Source organism: Pavona decussata, unplaced genomic scaffold (genome assembly GCF_977016875.1).
Source record: "Pavona decussata unplaced genomic scaffold, jaPavDecu1.1 SCAFFOLD_221, whole genome shotgun sequence".
In the NCBI taxonomy this organism is placed as follows: domain Eukaryota; kingdom Metazoa; phylum Cnidaria; class Anthozoa; order Scleractinia; family Agariciidae; genus Pavona; species Pavona decussata.
This window is the reverse complement of record NW_028145626.1, coordinates 500,984-528,005: the sequence shown is the minus strand read 5'-3', so window position 1 is coordinate 528,005 and position 27,022 is coordinate 500,984. Positions and strand designations below refer to the sequence as shown.

General features: G+C 39.4%; 2 protein-coding genes across 2 annotated transcripts; one reads left to right on the top strand and one right to left on the bottom strand.

Annotated features, from left to right (window-relative positions):
* Positions 1–16: 16 nt before the first annotated feature.
* LOC146459293 (uncharacterized) lies at positions 17–19,285 on the bottom strand. Its single transcript, XM_085089693.1, has 5 exons — positions 19,194–19,285; positions 16,150–16,266; positions 7,482–7,553; positions 4,570–4,632; positions 17–216 (listed from the first exon to the last, which is right to left on the bottom strand). The coding sequence occupies exons 2-5, from the start codon at positions 16,208–16,210 to the stop codon at positions 17–19; spliced, it is 396 nt and encodes a 131-aa protein (XP_084945819.1). The 5' UTR covers positions 16,211–16,266; positions 19,194–19,285.
* A 584-nt stretch (positions 19,286–19,869) lies between these two features.
* Positions 19,870–21,584, top strand: LOC146459292 (uncharacterized). The gene has a single exon (XM_085089696.1). It carries the CDS (start codon positions 19,973–19,975, stop codon positions 21,461–21,463), a length of 1,491 nt encoding a protein of 496 aa, XP_084945822.1. The 5' UTR covers positions 19,870–19,972; the 3' UTR covers positions 21,464–21,584.
* The last annotated feature ends 5,438 nt before the right edge of the window (positions 21,585–27,022 follow it).

Here is a 27,022-nt window from a genome sequence, read left to right as displayed (position 1 = left end):
TATCATGCAATGGAGGTTACGTAATGTATACTCTAAACACTGATTCGATAGTTTTGTACCTGTAAGATAAATAACCCGCCAGGGTAAAATTAGAAAAGTAAATCCTTATGGCCATGCCGTGTGGAATTTGTACCCGATAAACACAGTCCATGTTGTTTGGATAGTTGTTTGGATATCCGGGACTTTTCAGTGTGTTGTTGACAACGGCACCACATCCTGTTGGATTAAGTAGACATTTAGTTTTAATGAGTCATTCCTTAGATATAGATCAGTTTGTGATAAAAGTTAACGCTAAAAAATCACGACTTTTCGACCTCTCCGAGGTCAGTTTCAAGTGCGCTTAAAAAAACAAAGCTTAGCATAAATATATTACAAACAGTTATGTGTATCATGCTCCCCCCGGGAGCATGATACACATTGTCATGCATATAAAAAGCTAATCCTAACGAACAGTAAGAAAACCTCCATTCAATATATTTGAGCATTTCCCCTCACGATCACTAGCGGTCGCACCACATTTTGATCAAAACGGAAGAATCTCTTATACAAGAAAGCAAAACTCAGAAAACTATACGAAGGCTTTTATCAACACAACAGAAACACAGCGGGAGTCGCTTGGCCGGGTCCGATCTGTCAACCTTAAATAAGATCTTGCGTAAGGACCATCCTGTTGGTCATCACAGAAAATTCATCATGCTTTGTGAGTAAAGGCGCTCGATCTGACTTTTAACACTATTACTTCCACCAAAAGTGAGTTTTCGACGGGCCTGTGCAATTTCCGCTCGTAGCATCTGTGCTGTCTCGCATTCTCAAATCGAACAAAATCGAGTTTGGAGAGACAATTTCCAGCAAACTACGAAATTCTTCGCCTTTTCATTTCGGCAAAGTATATCCAAGTACTAAACAATCATTCACTGAAACGTCGCCTTCGAATCGAGCGCGCAGAACGGTCAGAACTGTAGCGGTAAGGCGATCTTGATCTTCGTCCTCGTCTTATTCTTCAGCTGTTCGACGCCAGTACAGTATGATCCGCATCGAGTCGAACGATTGCAACAACTTCCATTTTGCCTGAATCGCTTGACTCTTTCAGATTTCCGTTGGAAAAGTTTCGGTAAAGGACATCACTTCATCATTCTCCGACATTTTTTTTTTTTTTTGGGGGGGGGGGGTGGGGGGAGTAATCTTGAACACGGAAATTTTCACGATAAAAATATTGGGTGATTCTGTGTAACAACGAGGCGAGATGTGTTGTAAACAAATCTCTGAGGCATTTCCTACGTCATCAAACGCTTAACTAGTTTGTCATTTTGGGCTACTCTGTACGACTAAAAAAGTACCTTAATGCTTTTTCTAGCGCATTTATTTTATAATTTCGTAATTAAGACACGGTAAACTTCAAAAAAAAGCCCAAAAAAATTTTACTTCATGGGCACTTTAAAGTCGAGTTCCGAATTGTTCACGACAGCGCAAAGGGATCTGGGTAAAGTCAAGTTGTGACGTAAAATCGAGGACGACGCTCAAGCGATTTACAGTCAGTTATCTTTATTTTTGAACTGTCAAAGCGTTCTGTAGCAAAACCCGTACGTTTCGGGCTCTATAGCAATCAAAATTCTACTACAATTTACAATGTCACCCACGTCATCACATTCGGAGACAAGCTTTGACTCAGGTAACTCAGAAATCAGTTTTATCGCTGGATACGAAATGGAACCCGATTAGGATTTATCCCGTCTACTGCACCGCAGAGATAACCCGAACCTCGAGTGAGTCTAGCGATGACGAAGCTGTTGCTTATGCTGACAATCCGCTGGCGGACGCAAAAAGGACAGCGAGATACCAAGGAGAAATGAAGGCCGTATTCTAAAGGACCGATTACAGGACAATGTAGAACTCAGGAAATGTCAAGATTCGCGATTGTTTGCATTAATTCTACGCGCGCTTTTGTCGTGCTTATTGATATTTTCCATGTGTTGGCATGCTTTCTTTACACGCTAAAGCGTTTGTATTTCTTAAATCATTTATCCGCTTACATAACGTTACTGTACATGTACTTCAGATACAAGTGTAAAAATTGTGGAGTCGTTTGGTTACAAAAATGTGCGAACGTTGTTGCTAGTGCTGTTGTGAACTGTAAGATTGTCGATCAATCGAGGGTCGTTCTGCTATCACGGAAGTATAAATCGCTGGGAAAGCAGTAATTCCGAAGCTGTCTCGCTCTAACCCGTTCTTTACACTCTGAACAGCGATTGGCAGGTTGCTGAGCCGTCGCGCCACTCAATTATAAACTTTACTCGCTCTTTACACCCTGACCACCAATGGCGAGCTACCGAAACTTCGAGCCACTAAATTGTTAACCCTACTCCTTCTTTACACGCGACTGGCGAGCCGCCTCACTGAGTTATATGCTTCTCGAGATGTGTCTCTCTATTGTTTATTTGATTCAAATCTTCATCCTTTGATCCTTAATCCATTGTGCATGACTTGTGTAATTACATACAAAATCGTCGGTTACAAAATACTTTGAGCATATTACTGAAGTCTTCGATGACTCCCATCGAGCACGCCTCTGTCTAACAAAGTCGACCCATCTTTTTCTTCGTTCTTCGCCTCTGGACGCTCATCGCCTTAAGAAGGTATCGTACGGTACGCTTTTCCTTCCTGCAAATTCCTAACCTTACTACAACCTCTGCAACTAACTGCAATCAGAAGTGGAACCTACTATTACTAGTTCGGATGCTCTACTACTGAGCTACAGGAGACTCGTGGAAGCTAAAACCATTAAACTAGGTTTATGGGACAAACATCCTGCATACTGCTAGAAATGAAATGTCGATAAGTGGGATATGCGCAATGAAAGGAAATGTGATGTGATATTCTTTTAAGCCTGAGAGCATCTGAACTAGTATTCGGAAGGTCTTAGGTCTTACTCCTGATAGGAACACTCGGAATTTCTTTTTTCTGAGTTTGCCTGTGTCATTACTGAATAATATATCATACTCATTTGTTCACCAGGCAGCGGTAGAGCATTCGAACTAGTAATTGTAAGGTCTTAGGTTCGACTCCTGATAGGAGCACTCGGAATTTCTTTTTCCGAGTTTGCCTTTGTCACTACTGAACAATACATCATTCTCATTTGTTCACCAGGCTTAAAAAATAGTACATCACGTTTCCTTTCATAACTTCAGAAAAGCACCGAAATTGGGCAAAAACCAATCAGATCCATTAATTAAAGAAACACTGATTTTACCTAAAAACAACAGTTATATTAAGAAAAGTTTTTCTTTACTTTGAAAAGGAATTTTCATTTGTGAAGAAAACTGCCTGTAAAAATTTAGTTGCCATGACAACATCAAAGTCAATGAATACAAACGACCACATAAAACTTGTTTCAGTTAAATTTCGGAAAATGACGTTAAGTTTCATGGGGTTTGTGCAAATATTAAAAAAAAAAGTTATTTAGGTTCAAAATCGCTGTGGAGGGGATCCCCCCCATCTACATACGGTTAATCTAACTTTCTAAAATAAACAAGTTAGGTGTGCATAATGTTGTCGTGTTCTCAAAGTAATGTCAGCAACCACTAGACCCATGCACCTTAAAACTCGGTCGTGAACTAAAAAGGTGGTGATTTTAGGTGATTTTCCGTATTTCAACATGGCACAAAATAGCGAAGATTTCTCCAAATAAAAAAAAAAACCCTTCCACAGAGATGCCTACAAAATTACGCGGATTTTTGTGGGAGACAAAATGAAAGAGGAGGGGTTTAGGTGCACCTTAATTGAGTGAGCTTAGCATATTGTTGGAATCAATGGGAGATGCCTGAAGTAGACTTTTTGTTAGTGGAAACTTGCAGGTAAAGAAATATTACACATTACTTCCATGTGTTTTACTTCAGCAAGTCATTCGGAAGCCTCGTTTAATGTTGAATGTTGCCATGAGAATCTGACTTATTGCAACACCCCTTAAATTAATATCCTCTATTCACGTAAGATTTTATCCAAATTTTACCAAAACAAAAAAAAATGCATTTACTTGGCTTGCAGAATAAATTTTTAGAAAGTGACAATCAAATGCTGATTGCCGCAACCAAATACAACAAGAAACCAGCTTTGGGAACTTACTTCTCCACCAAGTTTACAAAATTATCCACTTAAAACATTGCGCCGATCAAAAACTTTTGTTCTGTAGACATGAAAGCGCTGAGAGATTAAATTTTTAAAAATTTTATTAACAATGTTTGCTTAGAGAAGAAAAAGTAATGCAGTCGCCTAGTAGTTAATGTAGTAAGAATATAGTGAATGGTGGTGTTTTTGTTGCCGGTGGGTTTGAAGGAGGTGTTGTAGTCTTTCCTGTTAAGGAGTGAGTTATAAGCTACATACATTAATGAAGACCTAGGTGAACCTGTTTATAACTGAATTGGTGCATTTTTAAACTGACCGGTAATAGTAAGCTCCCTAATTCTCAATTCCTTAAAGTCGCGCAATTTGTATGGGACAATTGTCACAAGTGTAACGTTAGATAAAAACCTAACTCTGGTAATATATACTTCAAAAACACAAGTCATCTATTACCTGGTGTTTGTCTTGGCGTTGGTATGTTTGTGGTCGGGAGGTTTGTCGACGGAGTCAAACTGGCTGTTAAGAATCGATTGAAAAAAGGGAATAAATAGAGACAACTTGTAAGCCAGTCAGTCAAGGTGGTATAGTTCAACTGTAACAGTAACGACACTTTTATTTGGGATCTCCCGTGAAACGCTCAGTAGAGCCAGCTGAGATCACTTGCACCTCTATATCTACCTAATGTGACAGTATATATTAACAATGATGGGCGAATAAAACTCCGGTTCTGGGATCGAAAGATAAGAAACTTCCAAACTGGTCCATTATGCCTGTCAGAAAATTGCCTGATATTTAATGGCAGATCGATACACAATTTGAATCCGGCGGTTGTTGACAAATACAAACGAATGTTTTATAATCCTCAGCATCAGGAGCAATAATCAAGGGCGACCACGCAAATTTAGGCTAGTTATTTCGTCTAAGTGCGTCCAAAACTCATCGAGGACCTCTCAATGACCAGTACATTTTTTTTTTCAGTATTTTCTAGTAGGTCCAATCTTTTTCAAAGGAGAACGCCCAATTTCTGATAATGTTTGGAAGATCTCAAAACGTTTGTGAAGTTAGGTTCGATTCCCAGCCACTGTTCACGAAATGAGCCCACGCTCATCCTCGAGGAGACAGCTGGACGCGTGACCTTTGACGTTGTTAATTTCGACTTATGAGAAACGAGTAGACCTGCCTGAATCGGGCAGGAAACATAAATTAGCTTTGAAAGATTTAATTTCTACATGGTGGATGAGGTGGATAGTATACGACCGTGATATTGAACAGCTGTCCAATGGGAATCATTGAAAAAAGTTGGTTAAGGTTACCCTGTACCTTCAGAGGTGTCTTCAAAGGTGTCTCGCGTCCAAGCGATGTAGCGCGTCCGGTTTAAACTGTAGATACCTGTACCCTGATATCAAATCAAAGCTTATAGAACTGGCTATCCAACTAAACCAAGAATTTTGAACTAAAATGAATTGCCGAAATTTTAGCGCTGTTTTCTCGAACAAATGTTTTTCACTTGGAGGAGCCACTTCAAAGAGCTAAAACTCAAAAGGAATTTGTTCGTTTGCCTTCAAATTTGGACAATAGCTAGTTTAACATATAAACAACAAAAACATGTCTGCGATTTTTTTCTTTCGAAATATTTTTTCTTCGAGAGCGATTTTTGTACGATTACTCCACATTTTTTTCATCCTTTTTCGAAAATGCTCTATAACTTTTCACTGCGATTGAATATGACAAAACGCAGAAACGTTTTTTTAGCGCTTTGGTTCCGGAAACTGAGGAGCGAATTAAATTAGCAAAAAATAAAATTCACTTTGACTTGTAGCTTTAAAAAGGTAATTTGGACGCTCGCAATTAGAGGACGTGAATTTTTTTTTTAATTCTTGTTAAGGTTTGATTGTCAGCTCTATAAGCTTTAATTTGATATAGGGGTTTCGGTATCTACAGTTTAAACTGGACGCGCTACATCGCTTAAACCCGAGACACCTCTGAAGGTATCGGGTAACCTTAACATGCAAGATGTATTCTGGCAATATTCAACCGACTGGAACGGGAAAGTCTCTAATTTTCCAAGCTGCGCCGATGGGTTTTGATTCCTCAAAACGGTCGAACTTTCAATCCATAGCTGTCGTTATTTCGCCCTTAATGTCGCTGATCTGATAGGATCAACTCAAATTTTTGTAATCTGTAGGGGTCACCGCAGAATAATCCGAGCCAATAGACCACTTAGCAAATGCCACAGTGCTAGCGTACACAATGGGATAGAGAAGCTAATCCAAATGGCTCAGAATAACAAGAAACGCTTGAAGACATGCTTGTAAAATCAAAATGTAAACGTTTTTATCAATACAAAGAACACAGCGTGAGTCGCGGAGGTCTGTCCGTTCCATTTTTACATGCTGCTCCTGTTCTTTATAGTTAGTTGTAAAATTCAAACTCTTAAACTTTGGTCTCGCATTTTTTAAATGACAAGCGGTCTTGGTTGGCACAACATTGCGCGGTGAAATATAAGAATCACACCTCACGCCACGTATAAGCAGGTTTACGGAATAAAAACTATTCTTGATTTTATTCTTCACAACTCTCCTCCTCTTGGCATTTTTCAAGAAGTTATCGATCGTACGTTGCACAAGAATCGTTCGACGTCGACGCTATTAAGCTCGAAATCTAAAGCATTGGCTACTCTTCGAGTGACATCTTGCTTGAACTTTGCCTTTTAAACCAGTTTTCTTTCGACGATTACCTAATTTGCTCTGTACCACAAAGCAGACACCTGGAGAGGGTAGAACCCGCAGTGTTCATAGCAGTTTCATCACCTGTCGGGCTAGGAGAAACTCAGCAATCGCCCGAAATTATACTTTCAATCTTCAGAGTTTTGGTCGCTTTTTCGCTTCTGTTTGTCGATCTAATTTAGCATGGGACTGCCGTCGGATGTTATTTAAGGTGACTAGTTGAGCAGCATAAATTTGATTTTGAAATTACGTCACAAACATGGTCGGCCGCACACGCGTCCCGCCGTCTTTTCTCGGGAAGGAAAGAATTAAGAGAAGAGAAAAAAATACAGTCACCTAATAGTCAATTTAGTAGAAGGAAATAGTGAGTGGTGGTCTTTGCGTTGTCTGTGGGTTTGTCAAAGGAAGTATTGTATTGTTTCTTGTTAAGAAACGTGCTTTAAACTACATTAATGTAAAACCTGTTTTTCACCGAAATGGTATTTTTTAAACTGAACTGTAATGGCTGGTTCCCTTAAATCTTTAATTACTTATCGTGGCGCAGTTTGTATGTGAAAGTTGTCGAAAAATGTAACGTTACAATTTGAAAACCTAAATCTAGTTAAATATATACTTCAAAAAACACAAGTGATATCTTACCTGTTGCCTGTCTCGGTGTCGGGGACGCTGGTCTGTTTGTAGTTGGTGGGTTTGTCCAAGGAGTCAAAGTAGCTGTTAAGAATCAATTTAGAAGGACAATAAATATAGACATCTTGCAAACCATGCCAGTTTGTCAAGGTGGTGTACTTCCAAACTCATCCATGACACTTGTCAGAAAACCGCCTGTATTTAATTGCAGAGCAATAACAGCTTTCTGAGAACCTGTTCCAGACTTCCAAACCTTTGTGACCCGAGGGGTCGACCGAATTCAGGGTTACATGTTTGTAGGATTATATCAATATAAATATATGAAACATACATTTGAACTTCGGGTTAAAAATTAAATAAAAAAAGGAAAGATCCTCGCAGCTTTAACTCAACCCAAAGGCGGTGTGCGTCATGACCCACAAAGGGTGCTGGGTAAAAACATGGAAATGGCTCATTTGCCTCTGGTCACGATCGAGTAAACATCTTCCGAACGTAAGACTTAGGTCGACTCAAAGTCGCACTAAAACTGGGCATTCAAACTTTGCTTCCTTTTCCAAAAACTATCACTAAAGACAGCAATTTGACAATAATTGCATAATTTTACTGTCAGTTTGAGAGCGTGATCTAAGGAAAAAAGGACGACTGCTCGCAGTGTATTTTTCATTGCTTTCGCTCATTTTTAGTTTGCTTTTTTTATCTCAGGGTGATAGAGATCTACAGTTACTTCCTGGATTTGTTGGAGAGAAAAAGCATTCGCCCGTTGGCCTTTCCCGACCGGTTTCCCGGGAGTTGAGCTACTTTGTTTACACGATCTCTCCATAGATTCTTTATTAGTTCAACGGCTTCAAACGGGAAAACCATAAGGGGTAGATCAGGGTAGAGCCAAAAACTCTAAAGTAGAAAGGATAAGCTGGCTTAACATGCAAAAGTATTGCCCAAACCTAGCATGAGTAAGAAGCTTTAGCCTCAAGAAATGCAGTAAATCAACGACCAAAACAACATGGCGGCAGGCGCGAGGTCGTCACCTTTGAAATTGCTACAAACGCGAATAAATGTTTCAGCTTAAAAGTAACCTAACCAGCATCAAGCCAATTTGTTTTTTTAACTTTGAAACGACTTTTAACCGGGAAAAAATGTTACAGACTTCGTTAATGACGAAATTTCAACAGGCTGAACTCTCCAGACTGATGTTCTTGGGCGCGAGGACTACTGATCAAATAACGCATTCTGATTGGTCGAATTTCGTGACACCAACACAACCTAAGGAGTTGCGAAAATAAATATCTATGTTTCATATATTCCTATCAATTTATTCACGCTTCACGGGTATATCACGAACTCACAATTTGACCATCTCCCAGTTGGCCTGATAGCTCAGTTGCTAGAGAACTCCACCGGCATCGCAGTGGTCATGGGTTCTAATCCTGTTCAAGCATGAATTATTTCTGGATTTCTTTTCGCAACTGCATAGGTTCCTTTAATAACTGCAAGGATCTTTCTTCTATTTAAGTAATACTATAAATAATATTACTGCTTACATATACGTCAGTATTGTTATGTAATATTGTAAGTAGGCTTATTGTAAGAAAACTAGTGTTAAAGTCTTTTAGTGTCGTTTTGTATTGCGCTACCTCACAAATAAAATTGTAAAAAAGTGTCGGCCTAACTCTTGAACGCGTCTCCATTGCCTTTTAGGACTTAATTTCCGACTTTCCCATGTAGAGAATGATTTGGTGTTACCGTAGCCTCATCTGCAGGATTCGCTGACTGATGTGTTAAAAGTTGTGAGTTTATCGGGGCTTCTGCTCCAGTGAAGGCCGTTATCAGTTCTTCGTCCGTGACATAAGTGTTCCCAAAAATCCCAAATATAGCTCGTTTGGACGCCTTTATCTTAGACCCGTGTGCACCGCCAAAGTGTGGAGTCAAAGGGGAATTGAAATGCCATTGTACTTCTTTGTCGGCTGTTGTTACTCTAATCTTGTTTTCGTCTAACTTGTCTACAACAAGTTCTTCCAGTTGTCGATTTGCTCTCCCGAAAAGAGTCACATTGTCTGAATTCATTTCTTTCGGCAATCCTCTGCGATTTGCTTACCCTAAAATAGGTTAAGGAAGAAATCGTTGTCCAGTGCAATTGCCATTTTAAAATGTACCGCTCTGGTGGTTATACATGTAAAAAGACAAAGGTATACCTTAGCTATTTGTTGTCATCTGCCCTGAAATGTTATGAAAGGCCCTTCAAATCTACTAGCGTATGACCAAACGAAAGAAGTGGAGTCTAAAGCCTAATTCTTGGGTGAGCCGCTGTGAGTTGTTGCAACAGTTTGGCTTTTCTCTTACGATATTTCTAGCACTAAGCTTCACAATCTCGGATTTCTTCTCGCCTCTGAATTAACCAAAAACGAGAGAGGACAACATTAGCACTGTTTGAGGTGTGATTCTCTTTTTCCATGATAATGTCTTATGATCAGCTTGGTTACTCAGTTCTCTCGTCTTAACGTCATGTGGTAAATACTCAGCATTGTCTAGACGAACACCAGATCACATAAATCCATCTTTATCAATTCTTGGTTTTAGCGCGAGTAACTTGTTACCACCTGGAAGTGTTTTATCCCTCGTCAATTATGAGTACTCTTCTCCAAATGATTCCGCTTGTGCTGACTTCTTTACTTGAATGTGCGCGTCCTCGATGTCGTTGGTAGTCAGCCCACTTTTAATGCGTTCTCTCGACGTACACTCAGACAATTGTGTACGAGGCGATAAACCCAGGCCAGTGTTCTGACGAGACTAATCCAGGAAAAAAAGTGTCTCGTTTCAAGCCGCTACGTAGCATAGTTTTGGATAGCCAACGTCGTTGTCCCTTTTATGCTACAGTCAGCCTGTAGGCGTGCCTGTTTCCTGACCTCTTTCGCTGCTGTTTCATGATTCGATCTGTTGCCCATTCATATATTTTTTTCCCTGTGTCCGTACCACCGGGTGTCCTTGCTAGCTAACTCCTCGACTAATGAGACTCTTGTGAGACGATCAGCTGAATTATCGTCACTAGAAAAATGCCTCCACAGTCAAGGACTTGTATGAGACTGTATTTCTCCAATTCTGTTTACAGCAAACGGCTTGAATGTCCTGGTTGGTTCGGCGATTTATCTACCATAACACGTTCATGCTATTCGACCAAGACGTGATTTCGCTAGTTGCAATCTTCAATGCTTTCGATTTCGATGCAATTAGTCTGAATCCTAGATATGCGCCCATCATGTCTAAGCGAAGAATACTTGTGGCTGTAAGTGGTGCAACTGTTGATTTAGAAGCCAATAGATGGACCGAAACAGTTCCATCACTGTGCTCATGTCTTTAATATTCGACCGCTCCATACACATTCGATGAAGCATCCACGAGTGCGTGCAGACTCGCGGACTTCACATTCCTGTCTACCGGCTGTAGAGACCACGATCATAATTTTCACTAAATGATCTAGTTCATTGTTGAACCACCGAATGGCCTCCTTTTCTTGTTACAACTGAAGGGACTCCTCACTAGTCGTTGCCCGTGATCCAGATTTCTTGGAACAAAGCCTTTACACGAATGGTATACGGCGTCCAAAATCCAAAGACGCGATGTGGTTATTCTTCTCAGGAAACTGCGCTTTATTAGGTCTAACATCTGTACACAATGCTCGTCTCCGTCGTTGCTTCGTCCGGCCTCTTAACAGATAAGTGTGGTAGGCAACAGGACTTAATGGGCTTTTCTCTGTTTTTTGGATCTTCCTTACGCTAACTTTCTTCTGCCTCCTTGAGAATGCGTTTCTCTGTTCTTCTCAAGCGTCTTAGGGATGTCTCTTAGCTGTCCGGTAACACTGACCGGTCGTCTTTTCAAGGAACTACGACTTCGTAACGCCCGCTCTAAAATTTGATAGACAGCTTAAGTTTCTCGGGCGCGAATTTCTCATTTAGAGTCTCCAGGCTGTGACTTAGCAATTCTATCTCCAAGACCTTTTGGAGTTTGCAATTTAGTTGGTGCTCTTTATCGTCGGCACGTATAAAATAAGTGTGAGTGAAACTTGTTCGATAGCGTCCCTCATCAGCACTATTTGGATCGCCGATCGTGTCCATCCGAAGGCCGTTAACCGTGCAACTGTTTTTACCGGTTTTCTTACAACACCCCCTTGGATTGATACCGACAAAAATGTCCATGATTGGTCGTGGTCTAAGGTAAAGTAATACCCTTTAGATGCTCCAACTTTTTCGTGTATTTTGCTAAGTTGATTGCTTCAATGTTCCCTCAAACGCGTTCTGCAGGGAAAGCTGCTATCTTTACCTCTACCTTTCCATCTAAGCTTTCAAGATTTAGTTGGGAGACTTTTGTCTAGAAGCTGTCGGTTGGACCATTTAGAAAGTTAACAGTTACTCTACGGTTCTCCAATTGAAGTCCTAATTTAACTGTTGATGTATGTCTTACTGCTAGCATCGTCCAATAACGATTAACGACCACTCGTCCTACGCCATTTTTCATTACTGCTGTTACTTTCCTCGTTGCAACATATTCGCGTCTAGTTTCTTTCATGTCAATTGCTGTTGTGTTCGATGTCTCCGGTAAGACCTGTGTGGACTCCCCCTCCGTAATATTTCCTACTGGGGCTACTTTAGTTTCATCCCGATTGACGTTTAAGGGCTGAAGATTGTAGCTGTCACTCCTATTGCCGTTCCTTGCAATCACCGGCCTCTCCTTTCTTTTACAATGTAGTACGACTGTTGTGCGTCTCTACAAACCAAAAAATCGGAACTGTGGGAACGATATTCCGTGTTGGGTCTCTCCTTGGCATCTATAGCAACAACGTTGTTGAGCCGCTTTCCGCCACCTCTTTTCAACGGTTATACTTTAAAACTCGTCGCACCAAATGGGTGGTTATTTCCACAGACTTTGCATGTACGGCGGCTCTTCCTAGGCCACTGGTTTGGATTCCCCGCGAGTGAACTGGTCTTGCCAAGAAAACGTTTGATTTCTCTTCGGGGTGCTGCAATTGCTCCATATCCTTCGAAGCGTCTCAGCTTAAACTGTCTGGAATTCTGCTTCTTGTATAACCCATTGTCGTAATCCTTCTATGAACTGTGGTTTCTTGCGTTCAAAAATCCGTTGATGTTACTGTGCTAGCATTGATTCGGTCATCTTCCTCTGTAGCTTATCATAGAGCGATCCATTGCCCAACTACTTATGTCGGCCAGCCTCTTTAAGGTTGATAACTTCGATGTCTCGGATATCAGCCAACTTCTCTGTATCTTTGGCGCTACCGACACGGATTGGCTTAAAATCCCTAAGTTCCTTCGATCTGTCCTCTTCTTCCTCCATACTTGCAGAGGTAAGCAGAGGTGGAATGATCCAAACTCTCAATAACCCTTAACGCTTCGCCTGATAAGTACTGTAGGAGCTACATTAGCTTGTGTTCGGGTACCGCAGTTGCTTTGTTGATACGGGCTTCAAAAAAAAAAAGGGCGCTGATGCTTTGCTTAGTGGACCCTCGGGCTGTGGTTGGTGCCTGACGGTGTTTTCCGAGTCTTCTTATCGTCTGATTCTGCTTCTAAGTCGAGCTCCTCGCTGATCTGTCTCCAGAGCTAACTGGTTTTCTTTGACGTTTTCCTTGGCGATCTGTAATCTCTTTATCTTTTCGTGACGAGGCTCCAGCTATCTTATTTTTTGGGCAAACTCTTCTTCGACCCTTTCCTTCTCCGCTTCAATTGCTAGTTCTTCACTAAAAACGTAGCTTCTAATCTCTTGGCACGCTCTCGAGCCTTTCGCTCTTCGATGTGTAAGTCTTCAAATCTCTGAGAAGCACAAAATACGACACTAGATGATTCGTCTCGTTGACTTTCCAAATATTCCGTCGCTACATTGTGAGTTTGGCTGAATCCTTCCTCGATTCTTTCCATTTCTTGGGTTAGTTTCTTGACGTTGATGGTGTCGTTTCGTTGTTCGTATTTATCTGATAACAAGTCATATCTGCCATCACGTGGTCTAAACATTCATCAGGTCGCTTCCCTTCTCCACACATTCGCCGACCACCTCGCAAGTCCCCATTAGGTAGTTGTAGGAGTGTGTCCCTAGCTTGTGTAAATGCTGCTTTGCTTCTCGATTTCGACTGCCTTAGAATCTCTCTGGAATTGTCCAGTGCATAGCTATCCTTTTCCTTTTCGCCTCCTTTGTCGTTTTCCTCATCATGTTGGTTCAGTTCTGTTGAGAATCTTCGCTCAGCTACCAGATGTTTGCCAGATAACCGTACAATCTTTTTTACTTTTCTTGCTTTATTACCACGACCCTCTGATTACAAGGTTTTTTCCGATCCGCTAAAAGCTCAAACTTTTCACTATTCTTAAATGACGACAATAACAGCGAACAATATAACTACAGTAATAGCGACAGTAAAACTGTTTCGTTATCTTTTCTTATAGTTTTTCACAAAGCTATTTTTTGAAATTACGTAATCATATTACGTTCCGAGTTTTGAGATGACAATAGGTAATTTTACATCCTAACATCACTCACGGACTTTTCTGGATTTTTCCCCAGGCCCTAAAAACGTTCTCGAATATTCCAGAAGCTCTTTCTATAAATTTTCTCTATGGTACTTGTTATTTTATATTAATTTAGCGGCCTTCACATTGTTCCGTTTAAAACTTAAGGTTACCCAATACCTTCAGTGGTGTCATGCGTTTAAGCTATGTAGCGCGTCCAGTTTAAACTGTAGATACCTAAACCCCTACATCAAATTAAAGCTTATAGAGCTGGCTATCAAACTATACCAAGAATTTTGAAATAAAATGAATTGTCGAATGTTTCACGACCTCTAAATGCGAGCGTCCGAATTACCTTTTTAAAGCTACAAGTCAAAGCGAATTTTGTTTTTCGCTAATTTAATTTGCTCCTCAGTTTCCGGACTCAAAGTGCTAAAAAAACGTGTCTGCGTTTTGCCATATTCAATCGCAATGAAAAGTTGTAGAGCATTTTCGAAATAGGATGAAAAAAATGTGGAGAAAATGTCGAGAAAAAAATATTTCGAAAGAAAAAATTCGCAGACACGTTTTTGTTGTTTATATGTTAAACCACTATACAGTCCAAATTTGAAGGCAAACGAACAAATTCCTTTTGAGTTTTAGCCCTTTCAAGAGGCTCTTCCAAGTGAAAAAATTGACTTGAGAAAACAGCGCTAAAAATTCGGCAATTCATTTTAATTCAAAATTCTTGGTTTAGTTTGATTGTTAGCTCTATAAGCTTTAATTTGATATCAGGATTCAGGTATCTACAGTTTAAACCGGACGCGCTACATCGCTTGGACGCGAAACACCTCTGAAGACACCTTTGAAGGCATAGGGTAACCTTAAAGTCTTTGGAACACAAAGTTTCGCGTAGTTTCCTAATTTACCAGCTCTATTTTTCGCTAACGTTTGTGAATATTTTAAAAATGTATTGTTTCATTCAAGAATTATTGATTGAAGGCCAAAAATTTATTACTTAGGCCACCACGCGATCCGATAAAAATTTCCTGTTTACGGGTACTAATAAAAAAAATTTCCCGTGTTTCTGTAAATCAAAATTTTGCGACCTCCATAATTGTTTACTTCCTTTAATCATATCTAGACTAGAGGAGGGGAGGGGTTGAATCTGCCTACTGTGACTTGGAAACCTGAACAGCTTTTTGACCAAACGACCTGGATACTCAGGACTTTTTCAGAATTTTTTCTGGTAACAGTTTTGATGTCTTCCGTTACTGTTCATTGACTTTAATATTGCTATGGCAACCAATTTTGACAGACCGTGTTCTGATTACTTTTCGTTCAATTTCGGCGCTCTCCTGAAGTATTGGCGGAATCCAGAAATCCAAGAAGGCTAATCAAATATGGGCTCCATTTGAGAATCATGATGTCATTACAACGGCATCTCATCTCGTTGCAGACCTGAAAGGAATCACCTTTGGACGTACCATCGCTCCTCAAGTCTCATTGTCATGGCTTTCTAACTTGAAAAAATTTGAGGAAGAGGAAAAAAATAGGCCGGTCTTGAGGATGTTTTGCCTTTGTAAAACTAGATCCTGAAGATAAACTATTATTCCCAGTTTTCCATGACTACATGATCATTCAATCCACTTCACTCCACGCGTGGTCAATATCCCTTTTAACTTTCCTTGTTGTTTTTAACAAAACAACCACCACACTCGTACTTGTTGGATTATAAGATTATTGTGGACATCTTATGTCGCATCATAGGAGTGCAATAGAAGCATATTACCAAATAATCCCAGACACAGCAATGTGATCAACCATTTGTCGTCGATATAATGTCTTATTAATAATCATATTACATCACATCACAATACTTTACATCTTATGACACAAAGTCGTTTGACATTAAGGACTTATCCAGTCTTTTAATTTAGTGGTTTGGCTTTGTAGTTTTTATCTTGTCAAGTTCCTTCGTTCGGTTTTGTAGTGTGACAGTGTTGCTCAAAGGTCAGTTGCGGTCTCTCTTTGCTAGCTTTACCCCTCCTTCTCTCCCTAGATTTCATTTTTTGTACTATCCTCAGTAGTTCAACAAATCTGCGTATTCTCTGTGTTTACTAATTTACTTACAATAATTTAATGGTAATATCATGTATACTCTGATTTTATCTCACGAGAAATATCGGTTTGACACTTACCCCCTCTTATCCACAGTAAGGAAACGTGTAAAATAAGGGCTTTAAGAAACCATTCGTCCATCCTTGATAAACACTGATTATCACAACATTGATATTACTTGGCAAAGAATGGAAAACCTGCAAAGAAGAACAGACAAATACCCTAAGAACGGTGCATACAAATAAAAAAAAAAGTATTTTTGTGCGGTTTATGACTATGCGGGGAAAGCAGATCCTAGCAAGGGCTTTTGAAATCCAAAAATGAAATTGGGTGTAACCACGCAATTTTAGAGATAATTAAGCAACAATTATTCTAAAAGACGGTAAAATACAAGGTAATGTATGGCATTTTTATCCAGTTTGGAGCTTTATGTTCTCTGAAAAATGCTTAGTTTCCCCATGGATTTTTTTGTAGACGGTTATATAAACAAACTACAATTACAAGTAGCTTTCATTCCTACGATAAAGATCTAGCATCATTAATTAGACGGAAATATTAAATGAAATCGTGTTTTTTGGCAAAGAAAACATTTTGTTTCCTTTTCTAGTATCAGTTTCTAATTTTAATACGAAAATTTCCAATATGTCAATGAGCAGATTCAAATCATTCTCCCTCGGCCTTTTTGTTTTCCTTGTCTTTAGGCATACTCTGATAAGATACTCTGATATTTTAATATCACACCTCGTGTTATGATAAGTCAATGACTAAATGTGTGGGAAATTATCCTCGCTTAACCTTTTTTCTTCTTGTTTTTCTGGTACTGAGCAGCCATGATTTTTACCGTACTACATACAGGGATATTTTGTTTGTTACTAGAAACCCTCAATTCTTTATTTGAACTCGGCCGTCAATAGCTGATTTCAAAACGTATCTTTGCCAGAATAGACACCGTTTGTGTAGCTTCGAACAATCCAAAATGCAGAATGTGTTTAACCCGTAGCTAACAGTTCGCTTATGGTTAAGACACCGGAACACTAATGCTTCTTTTACTTGCAAATTAAGGCTGCACCTGCATTTCACATGTAACCCTTTTCACTTGCTCCAATTGGTTTCTTCGTTAATTCGCCCTAATTGCTTTCATATAAAGCCTTACAGTTTGCTTATGGTTAACACATAGAGACAGTCAGGCGTCTTTAACTGACAAATAAAAATGGCTACAACTGCATCTTGCCTCGAAGGAGTAGCGCGCTTCTTGAAACTCTTGCCTAATTTCAGACCAAAATTTTTCCTAACCTATTTCAGACACGACCTTGTTGTCGATTTCATACCATCCAAATTCTCCAAATGATCATGTTAACCCGCTACAAACGTACAAGAAGCTAAATTGGTTCAACGACCGATATGAATATGTCAAACATGTGAGCAGGACTTCGCAAGGGCTTTAAACTCCATTTTACTCGTGACAACTAAAATCAATTCCAGACTAGCCTCACCCTATTCAGCCAAAAGTGGTCAAATTCTATGCTCTTCTTCAAACTAAGGAGGCTGCCGCAGCCAAAACCGCCCTTAAAGTTAAACAAGACTTATCCTTGTTAATCACAAATTTATAGAAGACGTTGCTATTTTGTGCGTCATGTATGAAACTTTTTTTTCCAGCACACCATGAGGGCTCGTTTTTCATTACGAACGTATTACGTATTTGCAAGTAATTTTGATACAAAAGCGCTGACTCGGAGATGTTAAGCTTAAAGGATTGTTAAACATGACGATTTCTGAGAGACGTTTCTTGCCATTATGGAATATTAAAAAAAAAAAAAAAGCAATATTACGAGGGAAAGAAGCCAGTTGAGCTGGGGGGGGGGGGGGGAGGGGGAAGGAGGGGAGGACTTCAAAATTCGACCCTCCTACGTAAGCTATAGGAGTATTTTTGCTATAAGTGTGTTTAGCCAAAGGGTATGGATATTTAGCTTTTTAGGTCTAGATGGCTTCAGGAATTGTCGTGTTTTGGACAATATTTCGGTCATTTGATCTCAATAACTCAGCGCTTTTATATTAAAATTCTTAATGCGTTCGTAATGAAAAAGGACCGCACGTGGCGAATTAAAGAGAAGATATCAAAACTTTCCATGTATGGTGCAAAGGATAAAAATGACCGCGTTAAATTTGTGATAAAAAGTAATACTCTTATTAAATTTTATAGTGCCTTTTTTCTCCAGCTGAAGGATTAGATTTTGATGCAAGTCGTCAAAATAGTTCAGTTGACTTTATTTTACATTTTTATCAAAGGTGTATTCAAACCGTAAGCATGATTCTCTCTAAAAAGAAATAATTAGCATCGTTTTTATTTGACACAAAATGTCCAACAATATTCCCTATATGTCAACAAGCAGATGCTAGGCAAATTATATTCTCCCTCAATCTTGTTTTCCTTTTATAGTGCTATCTTTTTCCATTAAAAACTCCAAACCATAAACGAGACAGGAATCTTAAAGGAAATCATGTTGCTCTTTGGTAAAGAAAACAGTTTTTCCCTTTTCTGAATGTTAGCTTCAAATTTAGATACAAAATGTCAGTTAATATTCCCAATATGCAAATGATCAGCAGCAAGCCAAATTATTAACCCTGAACCTTGCTTTCCTTTTGTAGAAGGTTATACAAGTAAACTGCAATTACAAATAGATGTCTTTTTTGCGATAAAGATCTTGCCTCATTAATAAGACGGAAATCTTAAACGAAATCGTGTTTTTTTAGCAAAGAAAACATTTTTTCCTTTTCTAGTATCAGTTTCTAGTTTGAATACGAAATGTCTATTATAATATTTCCAATATGTCAATGAACAGATTTAAATCATTCTCCCTCGGCCTTTTTGTTTTCCTTGCCTTTAAGCATACTCTGATAAGGTACTCTGATACTTTAATATCACACTTCATGTTATGATATCCTCAATAAGTCAATGGCAAATTGAGTAGGAAATTATTATCGCTGAACCTTTTTTCTTCTTGTTTTTCTGGTACTGAACCGCCATGACTTTTACCGTAATACATACATTAATATTTCTCTTGTTAATGGAAACCCTTAATTCATTATTTAAACTCGGCCGTCAATAACTGATTTCAAAACGTACCTTTGCTAGAATGGGCACCGTTTGCGTAGCTTCAAACAATCCAAAATACAGAATGTGTTTAACCCGTAGCTAACAGTTCGCTTATGGTTAAGACACCGGAACACTAATGCTTCTTTTACTTGCAAATTAAGGCTGCACCTGCATTTTGCATGTAACTCCTTTCACTTGCTGCAATTGGTTGCTTCGATAATTCGCCCTGATTGATTTCAGAAAGAGCCTTACAGTTTCCTTATGGTTAAGACACAGAGACAGTCAGGCGTCTTTTACTGACAAACAATTAACAATCATTCACCAAACTGGACGTGAATAATGATGGGTATTTACGTATCCGCGAAGCGGCGAGGTAAATATCCATCGCTTTTACCGACAGTGACGTGAATAACTATTTTCGTACATAACACACAAGCTGAATAAGAGGTGGACTAAAAAATACTTTATATTTGACAATATACCGGCAAATGATGGAAAATTTTAAAATCTCGCTCGCCGCGCGTTAAACGATTTCTTATTGTATAAAATTCAGACCAAAATTTTTCCTAACCTATTTCGGACACGACCTTGTTGTCGATTGCAAACCATCCAAATTCCTCAGATGATCATGTTAACCAGCTACAAACATACAAGAAGCTAAATCGGATGAAAGACCGATATGAATATGTCAAAAATGTGAATAGCTCACTTTGGAAAAGAGTGATAGCCTGGGACCTAGATTGGCCGCGCGAGCGTTTGTGGGATTGTTTGGGGGGACGCGGACAGAAGCAGCCATCTTGAATTACGGTATGCCGAGCCACCCAAGTTGTTGTGTGCCTTTGTGCACAAATAACTTCAGAAACTCCACCGATGTGACGTTTTACAGAATACCAAAGAAACAAAGTATCCGCCGAGAATATGTACGTTTGCTTCGAAACGCTAATTTGAAGTTGGACTCCGACAGCACACGCATTTGCTCTGCTCATTGGAATGGAGGTAGAAAGCTCAGTAGAAGTCACCTACCATCGATATTTCCCTGGAGTAAGAAAAAGAATGAGCGACGAATCCTGCACAGGATGGACACGACTGTGAATTCAGGAGGCAGGAAAAGGAAAGTTGACCTTTCTAGGACCGAAATGGACGAAGTGCCAAATCCCGAAAATGAGGTATCAGTTTTGGAGTGCACGCTAGACTCCAATGATCTACCAGCTCGCTCCTTCTGTGATGCTGAGACACAAACTGAAATTACCGGAGAATTGCTGGATCGATTGGAAGGTGAATTAAAGCAGACTGGCGTAAAAAAGGAAAGGCTAGCGAAAGAGAAAGACGAGTTGATTAGAGAGTCAAAGAGACTTCAGCATTCAATGCAGAATCCAAAGTTTGACATTTCAAAATTTAAGGAAAGAGATGAAGATGTCGAATTTTATACTGGCCTTCCTCACTGGGATGCACTTATGCTTCTTTATGGGATGTTACATGACAAGGCACAGAACCTTAATTATGGCACCTATGAAAAAAAAGACCCTGGTTCTGAGCAAAAACTAGGAAGGCCCAGAGCAATGAGTACATTTGAAGAGTTCACTTTGACATTGATGAGACTTAGACTAGGTTCATTTCAAAAAGATTTAGCACATAGATTCAATGTTTCTGAAGCTACTGTTTCCACTGTGTTTAATACTTGGGTGCGGTTTATGAGAGTTGAACTGGAGCCCTTAATTTGCCTTCCAAGGAAAGAGGTCCTACACCAGTATATGCCAAACATTTTCAAGGAACTCTACCCAAGGACAGTTCTCATCATTGATGCTGTTGAAATTCGGGCTGAAAGCCCTTCATCACTTGATATGCAGTCAGTGTGCTATTCTTCTTACAAAGGCACAACAACTATGAAAGGCCTTGTTGGCCTTTCCCCCATTGGAGCTCTATGCTTCTTAAGTGAGCTATACACTGGGAGCATTAGTGACAAAGAGCTGACCAAAATGTCTTATGTCATTGACTATTTAGACCCTGGTGATGATGTCATGGCAGACAAAGGCTTTGACATTCAAGATGACTTTGCTGCGAAAGGGGTGACTGTTAATATACCGTCATTTCTTAAAGGGAAAACTCAGTTCAGTAAAGAAGAAATGGAGCACAACAAGAAAATTGCAAGCCTTCGAATTCATGTGGAAAGATGCATTGAACGAAAGAAAAACTGGCATATGTTTGACAGCAGGATTCCTATAACTCTTGCTCCTGTTGCTAGTGATATGTTTCTCATCATAGGAGCTCTTACAAACTTTCTGCCACCTCTGATTGATTGAGGTAGAATGTCAAGTTTAAAACTTGAGCATGTTTCCAGATCAAATGTTAAGTGCTGATATTTGCATAAAACTGTAGTTTAGAAAATGCTGGAATAGTCGACTTTAGTAAAGAATGTGTATAATTTGCTGCATTTGTGTTTAACAAAGACCATTTAGTGAAAAACGGAAAAGTAAAACAGTAGTCATTTAAAATTAAACCTCACTCATTGAATTTAATCATGACATGTTTTTAACAAAATTAGTGGTTTACAAAGTTTGAAATATATATATATATATGTTGTGGTTTAAGTTAAACCCTTGGTTCAAATTTTATTTTCCTTTGTTTTTGGGTATGGAAGGAAATAAAAATTTGAACCAAGAAATAAATTGAACCACAACATATATTAACTACATGATTTTAAAGACTTCTCATGCTGACTCTTGAGAGGCCATACTTAACTCGTGGAAAAGCAAGTTCTACTAAAATGTGATCATTGTAGAATGCTTCCAGTTTGGGGAGTACAATGTTCCAGAATTCAGGTTAAATTTAACCAGTGATATGAAAACACCATCAGTTTCCACAATTGATTTGTTTGGCAATTATCGCACTCCCTTAGCCACCAACTCCAACCACTGTTTTTCTGCGACAAACATTTGCTGCTGAACTTGAAAGTGATACTTATGTTTGACATTGATGACTAGCTGGCCATCTGTGGGGTCAGGAAGAAAAATTCTCTTTCTGACCAGTGCCTGACACAAAGTCTCATTCTCCTCTAGGAAGACAAGTTTGGCTTCCACAAGGCCACTTGAATTTGGGTCGGGGGAGTCAACATCACACACCAAGCCATCAGGACTTGCAGCAAGGAAATTATGCGATTTGCTGATGAAGAGTCCGCATGGTTTCACTTCAACATTTTGTTTAGCCAGTTTCTTTGTTTCAATGTATTCTGCAATGATAGAATGTTCTCTGAGTAAACCCTCTTTCATTGCCCTGGTTTGAGGAATCTGCTTATAATGTAAAATTTCTCGGATAGCCTTGGTTGGAGATGTGGTTTCTTGCAAAGTTGCTACTCGGTGGCATTTTGATGCAGTTATCCTGATTTTGCGATGTAGGTTCCAGTTCTCATTAACTGATTGACCAATGGTTTCTTTTTCAATGCGAGCAACATCTTTCTCGTCAACAAAAAGTTTTTTACCAATGGCCCTGCATCTTTCCTTTATTTCTAGTGGGCTCACTGGATGGCACTTCACTGGTGGTAACAGTTCTGTACACACTGCATTACTCTTGTCAGACTCTCCTTCCTGAGGGTCAAATTCTGCAATTTGGTTTCCAGGAGATGGGATTGTGCAGTAGCAGTGATCAATGGAAATGTTGACTTTGTTCTCCTCCAAAGTTTTCTGGGGAAGAATTAAACTGAGTGCCATCTTTTTCCCCTTCCTGTTTTCAATCTCTCTAACATTATGTAACAAGTTATACAAGTCAGTACTTGAAGATTGGTGCTGTTGATGTGGTGCTCTAAAATCCCTCGTTGATGGAAGGACTTTCTCCTCATTTTTTCTGAGTTTCCCGTGCTGGTGTTTTCTAAACTTGATTTGTGCAATTGGCTGGTTCTCAACTTTTCTCTTTCTTGGCACATTCCATACACAGGGCTTTGAAGTGCAAGAAGGTGCTGGTGTAAGGGGAGAATTAACAGGTCCTTTGCATTTTTTAAAGAACTCCTCCAAAGCGAATAATGTTGATGTTACATGGTTGCATCTGCCATCAATTCCAGCAGGGCAGCCATCATAAGCTGTCATTACATTTGCACATCTGTCCATAACAATGTAGCAATTATAAACCACAGTCTTTTTCATGGATGGAAGAACTTGACTTTTCACATAAAACTTTCCATCATATTCCCTGCACTTGACTGTAAGGACATGGCCAGACTTGAAAAAATTGTATCCCTTGACTAAAGGTCTTGCAGTGGATAGTTGCTTTTTAGCATCACTTTCTTCAATCATATACCTCCATATTGATCCAAATGATATGACAGGTAAAATGCTCAAGTCTTCAGTAAAACCGTCCACTGGAAAGTTTTCTTTGAGGTGCTTAGCATGAACCTCTTCCATCAGCCCCAGCCCTGCTTTAACTTTCGCCAAATGGATTCCACCATCGGGGTCTTTAATCTTGGAGTGTAGACCACCAGCAAAGTAATCCTTCACCCTAACATAGACAACAATCACAGAAGAATATTAAATTGTAACAGTCTTCTGAAAACATTTTTTCTTAAAGCGAATAGAAAGAATAACAGCTTAGAAGTAACAGACGTGTTTGAATACCGTAATACTAGATAAATCCGAAAGCATACCTTTGCACGAGCTGCATTTTCTTTCCGGTCGTTTTCGCTCCACGGCAAAGAAGCCATCTCTGGAGCTGTTTCACGGTGCATTCTTCTGGTTTTTCTCGTGGTAAAATCGCCCCAGGCACATCTTCTTCCTTTAGCTTCACATTTTCAGAAAAATTTCTTTCGATTACATCGGCTATTTTGCTATCTTGTGCTGTTTTAACCACGCTATTACATTCTGCTCCACATTCCGCCATGTTTGTTTACCATCGCGTCCCCCCAAACAATCCCATAAACGCTCGCGCGACCAATCTAGGTCCCAGGCTATCACTCTTTTCCAAAGTGAGCTATAGGACTTCGCTAGGGCTTCCAACTCCATTTTACTCATGACAACTTTAACCAATTTATGTCCGACCTCACCCTATTCAGCCAAACGTGGTCAAAATCCGAATCAACAAGATGCCTATACTGGCATCTACGCCTGATGCTGTGCCTGACTAATTTTTATTGTACGCTTTGCAGATTTTTAAAGCTATACTCCCCTCACAATTTAAATATTGCGTTACGGTTCTCGAGATCATACAGGATCATACAGAATCTATATTTCCTATTTATCTATTGCATTACATCATTCGAGATCATACCGGAAATTGCTTTCGGTGTAAGATTACAAAAAAAAAACAGAACGAAAAACAGGCAAAAAGCTTTCCTAAATGTAAACTTTTAGTAAAACTTGGCAGTCAAACCTTTAATCTTTTTGTCAAGTGGATTTCCAGTAGCGTTTACGCGTATCAAGAAATGGTCCATTGTAGTGAGTCAAATTCGTCTTCACAAGTCCAAACAAAAGCCTTTTGTTGTTTATTGCGCTTAGGGAATTGTTCCGAGACTCGGCGAAGATGAATTTCAAATTGTCACAAAATTGTCGGCGTGTCAAATTAGCGACACTAGGGGAGAGGGGTTTGGAAAGTTGCGGAAGGTTTACTATTATTATGACCCCAAGCAAGAAACCTGGGAATGCTAAATTATTTTATACGATTTTGGATCAGTTGATAATAGTGTGCAGCACAACGCTGCAAAGCAGTGAAGCTTTTATCGATGGTTTCACTTCAGGTCAAGAGTTGTGAATTTCAAAACTAACTTGTTACTCGTAAAAAAAAGGAAAGGAAAGAAAAGGATTCGTTTATGAAAACTCGCGCTTTGGATTGGAAAAATCGCCCGATTAGACCGTTTGATTGAAAAGGATCAATGTGGTTGTTGTCATTTAGTCTTAAAACAAAAGTATCGGTTGCTAGCGCGGCTCTTAAAGAAGAGGTGTTAGTTTAAAACCATCACGCTTTCACTCGCGACGCGACGCTTTCGCCAAATATGCAAATTTCGAACTCGTGCAGTCGTCGGCTATTTTTGAATTTCCCTCGTGAATTTCGCCATTGTCATAACCGCGAGTTTGAATTTCCCTCCTGAATTAATAAGCCTTTGTTTGGCGGTAAAGCTATTGTTTCAAAATCTCCTTTTATGGCCGTATTTGCGACCCTAAACAAAGAGCATTGTCTTTGAATTTGATCAGCTTTTCTTGATACGCGTATCAATTTTAGTTCTAGCCTATCAATGACCTTTCTTCCTCGCATCATGGTTCTACAACTGTCAAAGAAAGCATGATTCTGTCGCCAAGAACTCTCCAATTTCCACTGTTGAGTACTTCTTAGAAGTTATTTTTTCAATTTTCCTCTTTAACAGGGTTTATTTTCTTTTTGAAAACGGCATAGTTGAGTCTAAGACATGTAAACAATATGGCCGCCACAAGGAGAGTGCAGAATTAATCTTGGTTTAATGAATAAATCAATGATGATTTGACATCACGCAGGAGGGACGAGAGGGTCCCCTTCCTCTTGATATACGCGATGATAATGGATTTTGATTGGGCCGTTTATGTTGAAGGCAAACAGAACAATAGACCACTTATGGGAGAGAGCAGAGTTCAATGAATAAATTAATGTGCAGATTTGAAGCTACCATGAAAGAAGAGAGAGAGAGAGAGAGAGAGAGAGAGAGAGAGAGAGAGAGAGAGAGAGAGAGAGAGAGAGAGAGAGAGAGAGCCGAATTTTAGACACGGTCTGCCCTCAAAGCATTCCGTGTAAAAAGGCTGCCTCGGTCAAAAGCGCCCTTAAATTTAAACAAGACATCCTTGTTAATGGCAAATTTATAGTTGACGTTATAATGTGCGCCATACATGTAAAGTTTTAATATCTTCTTTTCAATTCACTATAAAGGGTCGTTTTTCATTACGAATGTATTACGTCTGAGGAATTAATTTTAATACAAGGCGCTGACTCGGAGATATTAAGCTTAAAGGATTGTTAAACGCTGAGAGACGTTTCTTGCCATTATGGAATATTAAAAACAAATAATATTACGAAGGAGAGAAGCTAGTTGAGCTAAATAAAACTCAACATGTAAGTTATCTGGGTGTGTGTTTGTGTTAGTTATCTGAGGTGTGTGTAAGTAGTATACAACTTGGGGGTACGAGCGCATTTAATAATATCATGGTCACAACTGGTGTATGTAGGTCTAAGTGCTTTTTTACAACTAATTTTAGGCTGACTCATGGCCCAACTATTACAAAAACGGTCGTAAAATCAATTTTACAAGCATTATTTTACTAAGCGGAGGCCCAACTTAACGACACATAAAAACTCATTTAACCACAACAGGTGTATGGGGGCTCTAATAACATTTTTATAAAGCAACCGTAAAATCAATTTTACAAGCACTTTTTCGCCGAGCGAAGGCTTGAGTCGCATGGCTAAATTCTGGGAAAGCCTTTTGTTTTTCTAAGAATTAGCATATTAGACAGGAAGTTGTTAGGGGATTTCCCTTTCGATTTAGTCATCAAATTGCTATTGTTGGTGATATGACAGTTGCGTGAATTTATTGTAAACATTTGGAGTAAAGTTTGCTCGAAAAATCTATTTCAGATTTTATAATGTCCGTAAGCATTGCGTACGAGGACGCTTTTCATAAAGAGGCTAAAAAATCAACCGTAAAAACTATTTTAAAAGTATTTTTCGCCGAGCGAGGGCCCAACTCGACGGCCTTGGTATGATCTTCTGGTTTCCTGTCGTGTGGCTAATTCTGAGAAAGCCTCTTGTTCTTTCTAAGAATTAGCATATGAGCAGATGGTTGTTTGGTGATTTCCCTTTTAAAATGGGTCATCAAATTGCTATTGTTTTCAAGTCACCTGATGTTTTTAGCCAAT